At 49.1% G+C, this 19,803-nt stretch overlaps 1 protein-coding gene across 1 annotated transcript in view; it reads left to right on the forward strand.

Annotated features, from left to right (window-relative positions):
- Window positions 1–19,803, forward strand: part of FAM222A (family with sequence similarity 222 member A) — a 54,736-nt gene that overhangs the window by 23,313 nt on the left and 11,620 nt on the right. Inside the window, exon 2 of the mRNA XM_032398011.1 lies at window positions 6,919–7,046. Coding sequence (XP_032253902.1) covers window positions 6,965–7,046 — 82 coding nt within the window. The 5' untranslated portion in view covers window positions 6,919–6,964. The remainder of the gene's footprint in view (window positions 1–6,918; window positions 7,047–19,803) is intronic.

The raw sequence follows: 19,803 nt of genomic DNA on the forward strand, positions 1-19,803 counted from the left end.
GCCCGGGGTTGGCGTCCATCTCTGTCTTGGGAACAGAGGGAGCCAGGTATGCTTTGTGGCCAGATCTGCATTTTAGAGAGACCTCCGGCCCTGTGGGGATGGGGATGGACGGGGTAGTGATCCTGGCAGTGGATGAGGCCTCCTGTTGAAGGGGGCAATGCCCCTCCACCCCAGCCTTTAAAAAAATAAAAGAGAGTGAAAATCCCCTTCTGGTGCTGCGGCCCAAATGGCAGTGGGGAAATAATCACTTTTCACAGACCCCTTATCCACAGCCCAGCCCTGCGCCAGTTTAATCAGCAGTGGCGGTGTGACTTGAAGATTCCCGGGCTTGAGAGATCAGGAGAGGGGTTAAAGAAAATTACCCTCGCCTCCTCCATGCTAATGTAATCTCTAACCAGATCTGCCTAGCCGCAGCTCAAATTGCTTTTTAGATTAACATTTAATTATTAACAGGGTCCCCTGGAAGGCCTCAGGCTCAGAACAGGGATGGGGGAGGGAGCGGCAGGAGGGGAATGGGGGTGGGCTTCTATTCTGGCTGCCTTGCAGAGAGACAGAGTGGGTTGGAGGGGGTTGGCGAGAGGCAGAGAGAGGGAAGGAATAGGGGAGAGTGGGGTCAGGAGGGGAATAAGAATGAGGGACAGCAGGAAAAAAGAAGGGAGACAGCAGGCCAGGGAGGCAGACAGAGTAAGGGTGAGGGAGAGAGACAGGGAAGGGGAAGAAAGAGACAGACAGCTGAGGCTCCTGTTGTGGGGGAGGGCCTGTGCACCCAGGCTCGCTAAGGTACTGCTGGGCAAGGGTCCCTCTGCCCCGCCATCCTGGCCGGGGGCAGGCGATTTCCTGTCCCTCGCTGTTTAGGGAGGACTGAGCTTTCTGAGGCTTCGTGCTGGCCTGGCTTGTGGTGCTGGGGACTGTCACAGAAAAGTGACTCAGGGCCACAGAGCCAGGATCTGACTCCAGCTCTCCCAGGCTCCCAATCCAGTGCTCATTCTCTTCCCCAGGCCCTGGGCCTCCCATCACCACTTCACATTGTTCCCGGCACTTGCGGTCAGGCTCCGTGGCCAGGACAGAGGGAATGAGAACAAGGCTTCCTGTCCAACCAGAGGGATCAGGGTGAGAACTGTTGGCAGCCCCTGCCCCCTCCCCCATGAAGGTTATGCGGCCCTGAGGAATAGCAGGGTCCCAACAGTCCCCCCCCCAGCACTTTATGTGAACTGCTGGATGTTCACAGCTCCCCCTCTCATCCCAACTCAACCTTCTAAATCCCTCAAGCACAGACTGCATCTAGAACCCCCTCTGTGTGCCAACAGAGGACCTAGCCTGTTTGCCTTGCACACAGTGCACTGGATTGTTTGAAAACCAAATCGTAAAACATTCCCTCATGTCCAAGCTGGAAGTCCCTCCTATGAAATCCACTGGGCTGTTCCACATCAAGATTATCAAGATTCAGTGAGGGAAACAGAGTCAGGGAGGGTCTGTGACTTCCTCCAGGTCACTGAGCCAGTCAGAGCACTGGTGTGGGCAGGTGCCCCCCGCCCCCCACTCTGAGGCATCCAGGGCTGGCTCTCCTCTGTGAAGTCCTACTCCCATTGGACACTGGGAAGGGCCTGGCATGACCTCCCCCTCCAAGCCCCAGCTAGTCTTTGGCCTTGGGTAGAGCCAGCGAGGCCAGACTAGGCAGCTCCAGGAGTGGGGAAGGGCAAGGGCTGGAAGTGGCATAGCCATGGCCTTCATGAGGTCACAGCCTCGCCCTTGTGCAGACCCCAAGCATGTCCTCATACTCTGCCCTGCTCTCAGGCCAGCCCGGCCTGGCAAGGAGCAGACTGCAGACCTGCAGGATGCATGAGGGAAAGTTCTACCCCCCTGCCACTTTCGGGAAATAGCATCTGGAGGGAGAAGCCAGGAAAGTGCATTTTCTTTTTTTTTTTTTTTAAGATTTTATTTATTTTTTGAGAGAGAGAAAGAGCCCAGGAGTGGGGGGAGGGGCAGAGGGAGAAGCAGACTCTCCACTGAGCAGGAAGCCACCATAGGACTGGATCCCAGGACCCCAGGATCATGACCTGAGCCCAAGGCAGATGCTTAACTGACTGAGCCACCCAGGCGCCCCAGAAAAGTTCATTTTCATTGGGTTGGATTTGGGAGTGGGAAGTCAGTTCTTACTGGATGTTCTTTTTGGCAGGACATTTTTTTTTTTTTTTTTTAAGATTTTATTTATATTTGACAGAGAGCACAAGCAGGAGGAGTGGCAGGCAGAGGGAGAGGGAGGGAGAAGCAGGCCCCAAGGATTGTCAGGATATTCTTACTGATTTTGTACAGTGCACATGGCACGGGGCTAGCCCTCAAAGGTTGCTCAAGGAGTGTTTGCTGCCTGAATGAATGAATGAGTGAGTGAGTGAGTGAATGGGTGGGTAAATGACAGCCACCTCAGAACGGTTCTCCCAGAGGCAGGGTCTTCGATTTATTCCTCTCAGTATTGTTCTGCCCAACGCAGGCCTCACACGCTGTCCTCCGTGAATGTTTATGGGATGAGTAAGTGGCCTCCTGGGAGCCCCTCCTCCTCCTTCCCGTCCTCACCTCCTTCCCTGTGATCCCAGCCCCTGCTGGAGTAGAGTCAGAGTGGATTTGGGCACTGGGGAGAAGCAGGGCTTTGCCTCGGCTCCTTCCTGCCCAGCTGCCCAGGAGCTGGGGGCTGAGGGCACCCCACCACCACCACAATGGAGCTGAGGGTAGGGGCCGCACATGTGTGAGGCTGAGGGTGCAGTCTCTGGTTGGGATGACACCTAAAAGCTGTGTGACCTTGTGCAGATTACTTCCCCTCTCTGTGGCCATTTCCTAATCTGTGAAATGGGGATAAAAACAGAACCCACCACAGAGGCTGCTAGGAAGCAGCGGTGAGGTATGACGGACAGGATGCACGTGGGACGCAGCACAGAGGGAACATTCGATAAATGGGCAGCGCTATTATTAGTACTAATGTGTGCATGGTTATCGTGAGCAACCCCTCCCACTGGCTGGGGGCTTCCCAAGGACCCCTGCAGCCAGACAGGCAGGGAGAGATGACAAAAGGCAGGCAGGGCCAAAGGCCCCAATTCCCTGTTCTTTTAATAAAAATAAAGACAGCCTTTAGACATCCTTCTCCTATGCATTGTTCTGCCGAGGCAAGCAGCACAGACTCAATTCCTCCTCGAACTTGGAAAGTTCCTTCCTTTCTTTCCCCTCCCCTGTCACATTTCCTTTATCTAAATCCTCAGCCATGAAAGGGCATATCGACAGCTGGGGGCGTTATCTGGTGGAGGGGACCTTTTCCTAGGGGTGCCTCTGAGATAAGACGTCTTATCAGCCCCCACGTCAGGAATGATGCCAAAGCATTCTAATCATTGAGGCTTGCGACATTTTCTCCCTCCCTCCCCCCCACCCCCTTTTTTTATTAAAGTCACAAAAGACCTTGGGTTTATAAACAGCCTGATTTGCAGATAGGATTTCAAAATGAGCAGTGTTCCCGGATGGTCCCTGGCTGGGGGAGTCATGAGTCAGGGTGGGGCCTCAGAGGAGCTGGCTTTCTGCAGATGGGATGATGCCAAGCAGAGAGGGGGCAGGGTGGGGTCACGGGAAGAACGTGAGTGTTTTACGCGCCTGCCCCATTCCTGTCCCCAGCTTGCTGTGTGACGTTTCCCAGGATGCTTGGCTTCTCTGGGCCTTGGTCACTTCGTCTGACAATAAGTGATTCATTGATTCAGCCAGTCATTCAGCACCTATTTATTAAATGATTACTCTTTGCCAGGCACCGGGAGAAAGAGACAAATAAGACATGGTCCTTGCCCCTGAGAAACTGACAGTCCAGTGGAGAGAGACAGACATGAAAATTGGCAGTTACCACTTGGTGTGATTAAGACTGTGAGGGGGGATGCCCAGAGGAAGGACAGCTGAGCCAGAGTCTGAGTTAAAATGGACTGGGGTGGCAGTGCTGTGGGCACAGGGACCAGCATGGGCAAAGGTTTGGGGGTGTGGGGCAGCCGGTTGGAGGGAGGGCTAGGAGGGCTGGCCGGGATAGGCAAAGAAAGTTGGGCTCTGTTCTGGGGTTAGAGGGGGTCTGACTCTGTCCTGTTGTAGATGGTTGGGATGATGCGGGAACTGGTGGTAACCTACTCATCACTGTGCTAGGCTGGCTCCTGTCGCCTCCCACACTGACCCCCCCACCTGCCCCAGCAGCAGGGCACAGGGTTCCTGAGAAAATGAACAGTGAATTGGGATTAGAGGCACAGAGAGAAAAACCTCTCTCCTTCAAGTGAAGATGGTCACTTGGGCTATGGGGACTCCAGGAGCCAGTGATGAAATGATGCAGGCTGTTGTACTGAGCTGAGGCCTGAACGTGGGTCCTGTCTCTTCCGGGGGAATCTTCTGTCACTCCCTGAGCTGGTGACCTCTCGGCTCCCAGAACTGCTTAGGCGTCCACCATCGGAGCACTCTGAAAACCAGAGCCCCACTGAGAGGGCAGCTGCTGAGGTCCAGAGAGGCCCTAGATTAGGCAACCTGCCCCTCACCCTCAACAATTACAGCCCCCAGCTTGCCTCATTCAGCTGCAAAGCATGCTGGAATGTGCGGCCCTGGGGAATTGCAGGGGAGGACCTGGACAGGGGCTGGGCTTCTTGGGCCCCTGGCACCCAGTGAAAGGCAAGAAGTGAGGAGGACTTGCAGGGGTTGGGGGGGCGGTGCTGGGCATGGTCAGGATGCTGATGGATAATGACCTGGGAGGGATCAGAGGCTCCCCTGGGGTCACACAGTGGGCACTGGGGCAGGGGTATGTAGTTTCCAGGTTTCCAGCCCAGCCCTGGGGGCTACCCGCTGGTGAGGGGGTAGGCTTATCTAGCCACTGCTGGGTGGCCGTGGGCGGGGTGCTAGCTCTCTCTGGCTTGGGTTTTCCCATCTGCGGGTGGAGAGGAGGTTCACCTGCGGCTGGCCGGCCTTCTCGGGCTCTCCCCTCTGTCCCCCACACCCTGTGTCAGAGCAGTGAGAGGTGGACGCGGGGCCGGGCCGGCGTATCGGGGGGAGGGGCTGCGCCGCCGGCCCCTTTCCTTGCAGGCGCGCACGCGGTTGCGCGTGACCGTGGGCAGCCTGCATGTGCACGCGAGGGCGCCAGGGGGCGCGGAGGGGCGCGGCGCTGTGGGTACGGGTGGACGGCGGCGTGCCCATCTCGGCAGATGTACGTAGTGCGCGTGGATGGCGTCCTGCCCGCGTGTCCCCAGGTGTCCGAGCGGGACAGTGTGTGTGCGGCTCTGTCCTAAAGGGTCCAGGTCCCCTGTCCCCGAGGAGTGGTGCCTCCTTCCCTCTGTCAAGGGCTTTCATCCCTGCAATAAACCCCACTTCATTCCCTTTTTAAACTATGTAATTTCTGCCTGATTGTAATGGCATATTTTAAAATTACCAGAAATCAAAGCCGGGAAGTGGATAGCGCAGCTCTGACTGCATCGTGGCTGCATTAAGGCTGGCGATTGGGGGGTGGGGGTGGGGGTGAGTGAGAACCATCTCCCCTCCCCCATCCACCCCCCTACTTTTTTTTTTTTTTTTTTTTTTGAGACAGTAATAGGAGAAAATTGGTTTTGAAACTGAATAAAAGTCCCTTTCAGAGTAAATCATTTCTTTCAGGGTACCTTTGCTGAAAGTAAAATAGAGCATAATGAAAGGTGGTTACGTGATTGTCTTTCATTTACCGAGAGGTCAGGACAGACAGGAGGCTGCAACCGTCTCGGGGAAATTCAAGATTGGAATAATTGCGCCGTAACAAGGAGCTTGTTGTGAAATTAGTATCTTAAGAAAGTAGTGAAAAAAGGCTTTTCCTCATGAATACTTCATTATTAGAAGAAAGCGGCAGAATTTAAGGGCTCCAGACACCTGTTTAGTATTAAATAACTCCCCTTTCTTCCCCTTAAACACCCCCCCAACCCCCGCCCCCCCCCCCACGTCTTTCTTCCTTTTTTTAAGAACTGGCAAGAGGATTGAGCTGGCCCAGCTTGGCTGCTCAGGACACTTGTGGGGGTGGGTTCGGGTCGGGCTGGGTGGACATCAGGGCTGTCTGGCTGCTGGTTCTGGCTCCTTACCTGGAAGAGAGGAAGGGAGGGGCCCTGCAGAGAAATCCCCGCCCTCTCTTCATGGCCTCCAGGGCAAGCCCCAGCTGGCCTGTGTTCACCTTGCCCTGTGTTCACCTTGCCCCATGTTCATCTTGCCCCATAGGGGCTCTGCGTTCTGGGAACCCTGGTGGCCCTTGGGACCTGGGCTCAGGGCTCAGGCTCAGCACTGCTCAGGGTTGGAGACCGCATTCTCCCAGGGATGCCGTCCTGGATATCTCCCTGTAGGGGTGCTGTGAGGATGCTCCAGAACAACACTTCAGTACACTGGAACACCCATACGCCTACTGGCAGTTCCTGGGCGCCCCACCCCCACCCCGTGTAGCTTCCAAAGGTGACCACATGGCGTCTTTGCTCTCCATGAGCTCAAAACTGAAGAGCAAGGACAGACCCACTCACAGGTGGTGACAGGAGAGCCACAGGCCACGCCTGGCTGGAAGGGCAACCTGCTGAGGAAACAGGGAGGGGGTGAGGATCTAACCAGGCCTGGGGGCCTCGGGGCAGCCTCTTGGAGGAGGTGACCCACACAGTGAGCAGGGCCAGGGCATGTGGGACTGGTCAGTTCTGGCCCCAGCACGGTGGAAATCCACCACTCGAGATCTGGATTCTTTTCCTTTCTTTCCTTTGGTGCCTCTAGGCCTCAGCGTCCTCGTCTGTCAGATAAGGGAGAAGGGGTATCTGCTTTGAGAGTCTCCAGTGATCTGCTGGGTAGTGGGGAGGCTGCTGGAAGTAGCCGGGGGAAGTGGGAGGCGGGCACGGAGCAGCCCGAGTGACAAGCACCTCATCTCCCTCCTCACAGGGACCCTGCTGCTCGGTGTGCCCCACCGCGGGCCCCCAGCTCCGCCATGCTGGCCTGTCTCCAGAGGACCCAGAACCCACCGGGCCAACACCTGGCCTGCCCAAGCAAGAGCCTGGAGCTCCGAAAGTGTGAGTGCACGCCCTCCCCCTGCCCATGCCTCTCCAGCCCCTGCCCCTGTCCCCTGCCTCTGCCCACTGAGTCCACACCCAGCTTTTCCCACCTCAGGCCTTTGTGGGGCAGATCCCAGCAGGGAATGCCACCGGAACCCCAGAACATCCACCCACCACAACCCTGCCCAGAGCTCTCCGTGGTCTAGGCCTTTGCCTGTGCTGTACCCCCTCCCCCACAGTGGCACCCACCCCCTTTGGCTGACTCCCATGGAGTGTGACCTCCTTCCCAGGAGTCCCCTCTGACCCCAACCCCAGCCCCCTGCCTGGGACCCCACGATGCACCATGTCTGTCTCACCTACCATGATTTTCTGGCACTGTTGGCAAAGAGGACAATGTGGAAGCACATAGTCCTCAGTGATATCCCAGCTTGGGGCCTGATTTGCTGTGTGATCTTGGGCATGTCTTTCCCCTCTCTGGGCCTTGCTTTTTCAGTGTGTCAAATTAGGGAGCTGGACTTGGTGATCTCCAGGGGTCTGTCTTCCTTGACCATCTAGGACAGGAATACCAAACCCTCTGATCTGATTTTTTTTTTAGCCACAATAGAGTCTTTTTTGTAATTTGAAGTATTTGGAAACATTTGAAAAACAGGGAGATTTGCATAATAATCTGGATTTATAATGTCTCTTGAAAAAAATCAGAGGATCTGGTAACAACATAGGCCTGGGTTCTTAAACTGCAGCTCTCAGAAATGAACTATTATTGTCTCTTCAAAGGGGACAGCTATCGGGGCACACCTGGGTGGCTCAGCCAGTTAAGCGTCCGACTCTTGATTTCAGCTCAGGTCATGATCTCCGGGTTATGATCTCAGGATTGTGAGATCGAGCTCCATGTTGGCTCCACACTGGGCATGGTGGAGTCTGCTTAAGAGTCATCCCCCCCACTCTCACCCCCTGGCTCATGTGCGTGCGCTTGCTCTCTCTGTAAGAAAAAGGGTAGGGGGACAGCTAGCTCCCTGTTGGCGCTGTCCTATAGCACGAGATTGGTTGCCCTTCATCATTGTGCTTTTACACTGTTGCTCTTTCTCCTTTCTTAATAGGTGTTTATAATTTTTTTTTTTTTTAGATTTTATTTGAGAGAGGTGTGAATAAATCTACAAGATAAACTTCTAGAAAGGGAAATACTGGGTCAAAGTTCTCTGCCTTTGTAATTTTGATAGATGTAGTCTGAGGAACATCTTGAGATGACTCTGGGTGAGACACCTGTTTGCCCACACCCTCACCATCACAGCATGGTGTCAGACTTCTAGGCTGGGTCACCTCATCAGTGAAAGTAGGATCACAGTGTGGTTTTAAGTTTAACATGAATGAGGATGACTATCTTTTCATGTTGGGGCCATTTGTTTTATCTTTGAACTTACTCATCTCCTTGGTCTGTTTTTTCAATTGGGTGGTTTTTTTGTCCTTATTGAATTATAGGAGCTCTTTGTATATTGCGGAATTAGACCTCTGTCTGTCATCTGAATTGCATATGGTTTTCCCAATTTATCATTTGTCTTTGATTCTGCCATGTCTTTGTGAAGTGAAATCTGTATTTCCTTTTAGGGCCTTTGGATTTTGTGTCATACTTAGAATGTCCTTCCTCATGCTGAGATTATTTTTTTTTAAAGTTCCCCAGGCTTTCTTCTAGTTTTTTTATGGTTTAATTTTTTAAGTACATGGTATAAAGTGTAAGGTATGGATCCAAGCATACGCAAGTCATTAGGGCAATGCTGTTTTAATTGTTACAGAGTTATAATACATTAAAAATTTTAACAACTTTATTGAAATAGAATTCATATACCACAAAACCCACCCATGTGACGTGTACAATTAAGGGTTTTTAGTATATTTACAGAATTTTGTATCCGTCACCCTAGTCATTTTTAGAACATTCTTATCACCTCAAGAAGAAACCCCTTACCCTATTCTGGACTTTCCTAAGAAGGGAACCCTATAGCGTGTGGTTTTTTGCAACTGGCTTCTTTCACTTAGCATCATGTTTTCAAGGTTCCTTTGCATTGTATCATGCACATAACACCTTTTAATATTTGGTGGTGCTTGTTGTTCCTTGTTAGGCCCCCCACCCTAAATTTCTAGAAGTGGAAATTGGCTATTTTTCTGCCTGAACTATAGAATCAACTCATCTGGGTAAGAACAAAAATCCTGTTGTTTTTTTTTTTCTGGGCTTGCATGAAATTTATAATTCAGGAAGAAATTTTTTTATGTTGATGCCCTCCAGGACCATCAGTTTGTTCAGACTTTTCTGTGTCTCTGGGAATGTTTTAATATTTGCTTCATCTAGATCTTGCATATTTTAAAAGTTTAATTCTGGGTAGTTACCCCTTTTTTTGGCTAGTCTTTTCTTCCTGAAATGGAGGTTATTTATATAAAGGCTATTAACTCCTGCCCCCTTACTGAATTCTTTTATTGTTTGTAATGGTTTTTCCATTTGGTTTCTTAGATTTTCCAGTTACTCTATTTTATCATGTGCAAATGATAACCTTACCTCCTACTTTGGAAGTTTTATACCTTAATTTCTTTGTCTTACTTAATAGTGTTGGCTGCGATCCTTAGAACAATGAAAAATAATGGTGATAATGGACACTCTTGCTTCATTCCTGACTTTAATGAGAAGCTTTTAGGATGTCCCCATCATGCAAAATGCTGGTTTCAGGGGCAGATGTTTTATCAGGTTAAATAAGTGTCTGAGTATTCCTGTTTTATTAAGAATTTTAAAAAATTAAGAATGGAAGTTGAAGCTTACCAAAAGCCTTTTCAGTGTCTATGAAGACAATGTTTTTTTCCTTTAATCATGTAATAGGAATAATGATAGAAGATCCCTTTACATCAAACTATCCTTGCATTCCTGGTTGAATCCCAGTTGGTCATGGTGAATATTTCAATACAGTGCTGGATTGGCTTGGCTACTTAGGGGTTTTGCCGCAGTTTCATCTGTGAGATTAGTTTTCAGTTTTTTGGAACAATTTTTATTGGGTTTCATGATCAGTGTTATGCTTGCCTCATAAAGAAAATGGAGGCTTCCCTCCTTTCTCTATGCTTTGTGATAGTTTAAGTAGAAATGGATTATCTGTTCTTTAAAGATTAGTTGATCCTCCATGGAACAGTCTGGGCCAGTGCCTTTCTTTGGGGTGGGAGCTCTTTGATTCTTCCATAATAATTGATCGGTTATAATTGTTCTACTGCTCCTTGAATGAGTTTGGTAAATTATGTCTGTCTAGAAAAGTATTCATTTTATCCAGCTGTCAAATTTACTTGCATGAGGTTGAACAAATTAATTTACCGTTTTTAAATGATTATTTCATCCTTATTTCTTGTACATTTTGTGCTTCCCTCCCCAAACCCATTCCCCATTTTTCTTGATTAGGTTAGTTAGCCAAGAGGTTACCAACCTCCCCTTCCCAAAGATCCATCTTTGAAATCTATTTATTAGTAATTACCCTTTTCTGCCTTCTAATTTATTAATTTATGCTTTTTAGTATTTAATTCTTCTTTGTACTTTCCTTGTTTCTTAAAAAATTTGAGTTAATGGCTTAATTCTTTATACTGATAAACAAGAAAAAAATATTAAAGCTATGAATTCTCCGAGCACTGCTTTAGTTGTGTCCTATAGGTTCCAATAGAAGGTATTTTTATCATTATTTTTAAAATCTCTTTAATTTAATTTTGATTTCTTCTTTGACCTAAGGCTCATTTGAATTCCACCTATCCACTCAGGTAGTAGGTGCTTTTGTAATTCATTATCTCTAGTTACAATGCATTATGATCAGAGAATGTTGTCCATGATTTCTTTTTTGGACTTAAATTTTTCTTTTTGGTGTAATCAGTTTTTGTGAGTTTTGTGACTTTTCAAATGGGACTTGGAAAGAAGTGTGGCTATTTTGGGGATTCAAAGTTTGGTGTATACAAATTATATCTCCCCCATTAATTATGTTAGTTAGGTCTTCCATATCCTTGCTTACCTGTCATGGATGGAGAAATGAATTAGACACCTACTACTCACCTGTTCCCAGTCTATCTCTTCTTGCAGCATCTACAGCTGTGGCCTTATGCATGGTGATGCAATGTCATTTAACACAGAGATAGTAATACTTTAAATCTTTGTAGTGAATTGCGTCTTTCTTGGCCATACTTAATAAGATGGTAACCTCTGCTTTTTTGATTCACATTTTCCTTGAAACTTTACCAATCCTTTCATTTCAACCTTTCTAAATTACTCGGTTTAGATGTGACTCATATACCGTAGAGCTGGATTAAGCTTTGTGAGACAATCTGAATGGCTTTTTAAAATTTTTTGAATGTTTTAGCCCATTTACATTTATTGATATGACAGGTGTCTGATCTATTTTGTGCTTTATTTTAATTGCTTTGAAAAGTCTCTCTCGGGGCGCCTGGGTGGCTCAGTTGGTTAAGCATCTGCCTTCAGTTCAGGTCATGATCCCAGGGTCCTGAGATTGAGCCCGTGTCGGGCTCCCTGCTCACTGGGGAGTCTGCTTCTCTTGCTCACTCTCTCAAATAAATAAAATCTTAAGAAGTCTATCTCTATGTGATCTGTGCTGCACTGTGTACCCACTAATCATAAAGAAGGTTGTTTTTGTTCTAGTGCTGTAACTTTAAATAATACCCTGATCTCTATTTCTTTGGAACAGTATCTATTACTGTCCCTAAAATGAACAAAATGATGAAATCAATGTATTTCCTTTTGCTCCCTACATTTTCTTAGAGTTCACCTCTTCAAATTAAGCTTTCATTACCTGACATCGGTTTCTTTTTTAAGATTTATTTTAGAGAGTGAGCACAAGCGGGAGGGGCAGAGGGAGAGGAAAAAAGAACCTCAAGGAGACTCCACACTGAGCCCAACGCAGGGCTCAACGCAGAGCTTGATGCGGAGCTCTGTCTCACGACCCTGAGATCACAACCTGAGCTGAAATCAAGAGTCGGACACTTAACAAAGCCTGTGCCACCCAGGTGTCCCTACCTGACATCAGTTTTAAATATCTTTTGGAGCATCTGGCTAGCTCAGTCGGTAGAGCATACAACTCTTGATCTCAGGGTTGTGCTTTCGAGCCCCATGTTGGGTGTAGAGACTACTAAAAAAAAAAAAAAAATCTTAAAAAAATATATCTTTTGATCCCAACTATTAAATATGAGGATATCTATGTACTTCTACTTCCATTCCTCTCTTTCCCCTTCCCAACCTTCTGTTATTAGTGATACCATTACTCTGTTCCCAGGACTTGTAATGTTGGTTACATCACCACAGTCCCACAGTTATTTCAGTCTGTCTCCCAGAGAAATAGGGTCAGTGCTCACCACCAATCCTTGCACCTTAGTTTCCCATCATCCAGTTAGTCCATGGGTATATGGCTTAAGGCCTCAAGTGACCAGCATTCCAGCAGTTCCCCCAAGTTCAGAAAGGTATATCTTGTCAACTTTCTGCTTGAATGAGTGAAAAATTATCCCTGGGTCACTTTGTTTCCTTGAGGATCTTTGTAGACCATATTCTGTTCTCCTCTAATGTTGAATGTTGCCATGGAGAAGTTGAAGCCTGATTTTTCCTTCTTTATATTTCACTTTGATCTTTTCATGTCTTTCCTGTTACTACTTTTACTAGCATGTGTCTTGGGGTTGACCGTTCAGAGTCTCTTTTTTCCAGAACACAGTACCATGCCCTTTTGACAGGCAGATCCGAGGCTTGTATAATTTCAGTTTCCTTCTTTGGAGACTCTAGTTAAGCAAAGATTGTCTGTCTTTTGCCTGTCTTCCTTTTCACTTTGCTCACTTTTTTCTTGCACTTTTTGTTCTCCTTGTACATTCCATATTCCCGTTTTGCTTTTATAAGTTTTTTCTTCTACTCTTGTATATCTGCTTTGTGTTTTTGTTTTATAGAAACAATTGTTTACAAAGTTTTTTCCCTCACAATGAAATATTTGGCTATAATCTTCATCTTGTCTGTGGCTACATTTTTCTGATGGGGTTTCTTAATTTTTTTTGCCAGCCGTTTATTAGGCTTTGCCTTTCTCATTTTCCTTTTGATTAAATACCATGCTGGTTCAGTTTTATTACTTGCCTCTGGAGGAGATGAGTTTTTCTCAGCCCGGCTATTTCCCTCCAGTTGCCTCAGAGACAAACCAGTTCCTACAAGTATGGCTTATTCATGGGATTTCTTTTTAGCCCTACCTTCTTTGATTTTCAGAACCAAGTGGGCCCAGGGAAGGTCTATAACCAGCTGATGCATCCCTGGTTTCACTGAAGCAAAGAAGGGGGTTTAGATTTTGTTTAGATTGGTACAGGGTGTATCCATCACAGTTGGGAAGTGTATGCTGCTGGTTTTTTCTGAAATGCACAGCTATGGCACTCTTTCTGCTTCCTCCCTCAGCCCCACTTGATCTCTGTTTGCTTTGGGCAGCCTGTCTACCTGCTGTTGTTTAGGGATTTAGCTGTCTTCTAGTTTTGCCAAAAAATGGAACTTGTGTTTTTGTTCCATGTTGCTTCTGGGGTATTTGTAGAAAGAGAAGGTATTATATCAACATTCATCAAAATTGAGGTTCTTCTGCTGGTGTTCTTTCAGAGATAGGGGTATAGAGAAATATTTGTCTGCCTTATCAAAAACAGGACAATGACAGATAATTTGGTGGGGGGGGGGCTTTGGTTTTAAGGAATATGTTTTTCATGCACAGTTCCCTTCATTCCTTTATATGACCTTCAGGGAGAACATATTCTCTTTTATTAAATTAAGTACTTCACTGAATAGATTGTCCATGGCACCCAATTCAGAAAGCTTGAGAATTTAAAATGAAAAATAACTCTCTTTCTCAGAGGAAACCAATGTTGGCAGTTTCTTAAATACCCTTCTGAAAAATACACATGTAGGAGGAACAATAAATACCTTTTGTATAAACATTCACATTGTATAAACATTCACATCCCCCCCCACCTTCTTCGTTCCTTGCCCTTTTTCATTACCAATATTTCCCAACAATTACTCACCATCTGATAGAAAGAATGCCCTCATTCTTTTTGACAGCTGCATTGTATTCCATTACATGGATAAAGAATAACATTTTAAACCATCCCTCTGTTGGACATTTAGGTTGTTTCTAGTCTCTTGCTATTCGGAACAGGGCTGTACTGAATCTTTGTACATCTATGTGTATTTGTGCAAAAAAAAATTCTCCCAGGGTGGACTTACTGGCTCAGAGGATCTGTGTGTTTTAACTTATGCCGCCGGCTAGAGGCAGGGGCTGGGCACGATGGCCCGGATGAGTCCTTCCTTCCTGCTCCAAGGCTTGAACAAGACAGTGTGGAGGGCCACCAAGGACGTCCTGCTTCTCCAGCTCAGTCAGGCCCTTTGACATCTTTGCACTTATTGGAAAAGACAGTGACTCTGCCTGTAATTGAAGAGCACAGGAAAGAGGGAGGCAGGAAGGGAGATAAGCAAATTGAATTGGGTGCCCGGCTGCCAGTCAAGGCCTGGACACTTGGCAGAGGAGGCTCCTGCCCTTTCCTCCTGGGCATGACGCTGGGGCAGTCAGGCCTTAGGCAGACCCTCCTGTGCCTGTGGCCTTTGGGCAGAACTGAGACGGAAAGGGCTCTCCCTGAGCTTTCTGACCAGACCATAGGCTGTGCTGCATTTCTCACCCCAGGAGAAAGGTCTCAACTGGGCCATGTGTACTGTCCTTGGACAAGTTGGTCAGCTTTTTAGGGCCAGTGTTCTCACTTCTGTAAAGCAAGGGGTCGGGTCAGGTGGACCTAAGAAGCCATCCAGCTCTGACCACCTGTGACAATAATGTTGAAAGCCTGGTCGAGGGAAGATGTGGCCCAGTCTGAGATGCCCTCCCTCCCTTCCTTATAAAATGGCATCAGGGCATCCTGCCTCTACACAAGGCTACACAAGGCATGGCAACCACACAGGCCCAGAACATGGCCAGCAAACCGGAAATGGCTGCAATGTCCCTCTCTGGGGCCTAAAGTCAGGCAGGTGGAGGAGCCAGGAGTGGGGGTGGCCCTGTGTCCAGGAGCCTGGGCAGCTGGAACAGGTGACCAGAGAAAGTGGCCTGGAGAGAAAAAAAAGGAAAAAAAGATGTGTGTGCGCGCGCGTACGCACGCAGTGGGGGTCCATTTCCCCTCCCCTACCTCAGGCCTAACTTCTTGGGCCACTCCCAGCTGGCCAGAGTCCCTGGGTCCCAAACAGGACCTGCTGATACCTGGGACAAAAGCATGTTTTTCTCAGCTGCTCAGGACCTTCCCTGCTAATAAATATTTGACTTTCTCATCGTGGTGTTGATACGTAAACTTGGAGTCCGCACTGCTTTAAGTATAGGCTGTGCAGAGAGCCCCAGAGAGGCACTGTGAGGGTTTGGGGGTGGCATTCAGGGATCTGCCATCCAGGAAGGGAAGAGCTGAGGCAGCTACCCCAGGAGACTGATGTGAGCTGCCACCCTTGCTCTGCCAGGCCTCGGGTAAGCGGCACAGCCTCTCTGAGCCTCAGACTGCCCTTCTGCAGGTGAGAGTAGCAGGCCCACCCTGCCTTCCTTCCCATGAGCCCCCAGGGCAAAGGCTTGGAGACGGAGATGGTCCGGGGGGTCAAATCCTGGCTGTGCCCCAAATGGGGCATGTGTGTGGTCTTGGACAAGCGAGTGACTGGCCGGCTCCGGGCCTGTTCACTGTGATGGGAGGGTAAGAACAAGAGAGAACCCCCAGGGCCTGGTAGCAGACCCAAACACTTCACCTGCCCCCCCCCCAGAGAGTGGGAGCCTCCCGCCCCGCACTCAACAAAGGGACAAAAGGTTTCCAGCCCACTCCCTCATCTTCATGGGAGAAAGGGCTTGCTAACCCCGGAGGGGCAGGGAGAGGCTCTTCTCCCCCGTTCCCACCCCTCACGCACCAACCTTGACCCCAAAAGGCTGGAACGGCAGCCCCACGAGCATTCCTGCAGGTGCAGCTGCTTCCACTGACACTAATAAAATACGGAAGAAACAAAGCAATTTAAAATTCCAATAAAATTAAAAACAAACCTCTAGTAGCAGATTCAATTATGGAGCTGTTGCTGAGTGCAGCCTGGGGACAGAAGGAAGGTCCAGTGCCACCCCCACCAGAGGAACCATGCCTAGGAGGGGACAGAAGCTCAGAGATGAAGGGCTGGGAGAGGGCCAGATGGGGTCAGTCCCCTTTCTATGATTTAACAAATAAAAATCAGCTCTTACACTAGGAAGGAAGGCAAACTTCCTCTGCGACGGAGCATCCACGAGTAACCCACCACAAAGCAACCTGAGGGTTGCTAAAATCAGAGCCAGACAAAGATCCAAATCACTGCCTTCCCCCCGTGCACAGAGGTCGTGGCCGGCTCAGTGAGACAGAGAACATAAACAACAAACTATAAGGCTTAGAAAGAAGTGAAACTAGCTGCATGGAAACCCCAAAAGAATTCAGCAAGAGTGCAGATATAAGGCCGACATACAAACAGCGCCGTGTTCCCCTGCACCCGGAGCTGGCAAACATTTCCTGTAACTTTTCGGGTATTTTCATCCCTGCAGGCCATACAGTCTCTATGGCAACGTACTCAGCTCGGCCATGTGGTAGCGTGGAAGTGAATCGGCGTGGCTGTATTCCAATAAAACTTTATTTACAAAAGCAGGCAGCAGGCCAGGCTTGGCCTGGATGTGGTGGTTTGCTGGCTCCTACCGTATACCAGCTACAAAGAGCTGGAAATTACATTGTAAAAAAAGATACTATTACCAATTTTTTTTTTTTTTGGAAACAGCTTTCCGTGTACGGTAACACGTACCACACACTCCATCCATTCAGAGTGTACTGGTGAATACTTCGTAGTGTGAATTCACAGGGTTGTGCCACCACCACCACCGTTAAGTTTCAGAACATTGTCTCATTGCCAAAACAGAAAGGCCACACCCATGAACAGTCAGTCCCCATTTCTTCCGGACTCCTGATACTCAGCTTGCTCACCCACTGTCTCTGCATTTGCCTGTCTCGGACATTTCTGATAAATGCAATCCTACAACGTGCGGCCCTTTGTGTTTGGCTGTTTTCATTTCCTATGTTTTTGGGGTTCAGCCCCCAAGTAGCTCGTGCCCATACGTCATTGCTCGTCATCACTGCGTAATTTTCCCTTGCATGGCTACATGTTTTCTTTACCATGTGCCCACGGATGGGGGTGTGGGTTGCTCCACCTTTGGGAGCGATCCTGAGTAATGCTGCTGTGAATGTTCGTGTACAAGTCTTTGCGGGGACATAGGTTTTCATTGGTCTCACGGGTAAACCCAAGAGTTGTGTTGCTTGGGCACGTGGCCATTCTCTGACTCTTTGAGGAGCTCCCAGAACAGTCCCCGGAGCAGCTGTGCTGTTGTGCGTGCCCGCCGGCCGCAGGTGAGGCACCAGTTCCTCCACGTCTTCACCGAAACTTAACCACCCAGCTTTCTGATCCCAGCCATCCCACTGGCTGGGAAGTGGGATCTCACTGTGGTGTTGACTTGGGGGGGAGTGTTCTGATGACTAATTCCAGCTCTTTGTTGGTTATAGGTCTGTTTGGATTTTGTTTCTTCGTAAGTCAGACAGGTAGTTTGTGTCTTTCTAGGAATTGTCCATTTTATCCATGTTACGGTATTATTATGTTAAGAAACTAAAATAAATTGGTGAAAGAGGTAAATGACATTTGTGGAGAAAAGCGTATTCAGTGATATTTTTTAAAGACCTAAATAAACGTAGATATACGCCCTGCACATGGACAGAGATTTCAATAGGGGGAAAATCAATCCAATCCTTACATCCTGACCATTTGTGTATGTGTGTGTGTAACTTGAAAAGCTGACTTTGAAGTTGATAAGAACAAAAGGCCAAGAATGGGCAAGGCGCTTCTGACAAAGAATGTAAGTGTAGGGGACCAGACTAGTACTGCTCTGGCTTAAGGCTGAGGTGGTGGGATCAGCACGGGGACAGAGGGAGCCAGGGCATGGAGCAGAACGTCTAGACACGGACCAGTGTGCATGTGAGCTCAGTTTGGGACAAAGCAGAAGCTGCAGATCCCTGGAGATGGACATACAGTGCTAGGACCCCAGTTATCCACATGGAATGAATGACATTGGAGCCCTACCTCACACCACACACAATGAGGACTTCCAGACAGACTAAAAATCTGGTACCATGCGATGCAAAACCATATCATTCTTTGGAGCAAATGACGGGGAATATCCATCAGGAAGGATTTGCAAATGGAAAGAGGGGAAAAAAGCACCAATAAAGGAAACAAGTTGGAACACATTAAAATTAAAAACTGCCACTCAGCAAAAGGCACCATAAAAAAAAAAGTCAAGACTAGCCAAAGATTGAGAGGGGGTGTCTGCAGCACGAATGATGGACCAGTATCCAGAACAGCCAGCCAGGGGTGTGACTGCAGAGAGCAAGAGCGAGAGAGCAATGCGGAGGGGCAGAGGGTGGGAGGGGGCCGGGCGCATGGGGAGGGAAGGGTAGATGAGTCAAACCCACGTGGTTGTGGATGGAGACAGAGGGGGTATGTATGTGGCCACAAGGAGGGGAGATGAGGCAGCAGTTCCAAAGGGCACCAGGCAGGCAGCAGTCAGCGAGCTGGGCACAGGGAGACCGTGAGCAGTAGGCTCTCAGAGGCCAGGCAGGGAGCAGGTAAGGGAAACTGAGACACACGTGAGGGGCAGGAAGGTCAGGCTGGGTGAGGGATTAAAGTCTGCCCAGCCCAGCCTGCAGGGCCCCCTTGGGCACTCCAGGGTGTGGAAGGCGTGTTGTGGATGCACGCATGAGCCTGTGAGCACCTCCCCATCTCTGTGTACAGGACAGCCCTCAATATCTGGGCACCTGTGAGTCCACACGCGTGCCCCTAAACATCTGAGCATGTGTACGTGTGAGCCTGCATGCATGTGCACACACATGGTTGGAGAATGAGAGCATCCTTCCTTGCAGTGCCCAGTGATCACCGCCACCCCGCACTGCCTAGTCTGGTCCAAAAAGAGCTAGAAGGCAGGCGGCCAGCCTTCTCTGAGCACCCACCCATGTACCAAGATTTCTGACATGCATTCTCACGGAACCCCCAGTCTGTTCTCTTAGGGCAGGTGGAGGCCAGGGAGCTGCGTCACCCCCCTGAAGGCACCCTGCTGGTGGCTGGGGCACCTGGATTCACACCCCGGTCAGCGGGCTGGGGGCAGGTCAGGGTTTTTGGCAGCCACCCTCGTCCCTCCCCCCCAGTCCTCCCAGTGCAGGCCAGAGGACAGCTGCATCTGCCCCGGCCCAGCCGCCTTCCCCACCTCCCCCACTTCCTGGGCGGCCTCATTAGGGATTCTGCTGGTGCCACCAGCTAATTAGTGTCACGTTAATTGAGCATTCAGGAGGCTGCCACCTCCAAGGGCAGAGTGTCGGCAGCAAAGGGGAATTCAGATGTGGACTGCTCCTCCCTGTGGGCTTGGGCCAGGCCCTGTGCTCAGGGACCCCTTGTGCCCTCGATTGCCCGGGACACCCCTCCCCCATTTCAGCAAGGTAACGAGTTTGGTGGCTTCCGGAGCCCGAAGGCAAGGACAAGCAAAATGTGCAACCGCATGAGAAAGAAATGACATTTGCTGAGCACCTACTGTGTGCCTGGCACACCTTTAGTCCTCCCACTCCTCCTCGGGGAAAGCCACAGTCAGCTCCATCTTACAGTCAAAAAAAAAAAAAAAAAAAATCCCAGGTCCCCCAA

This window comes from Phoca vitulina, unplaced genomic scaffold (assembly GCF_004348235.1).
Source record: "Phoca vitulina isolate PV1807 unplaced genomic scaffold, GSC_HSeal_1.0 scaffold108, whole genome shotgun sequence".
NCBI lineage: Eukaryota > Metazoa > Chordata > Mammalia > Carnivora > Phocidae > Phoca > Phoca vitulina.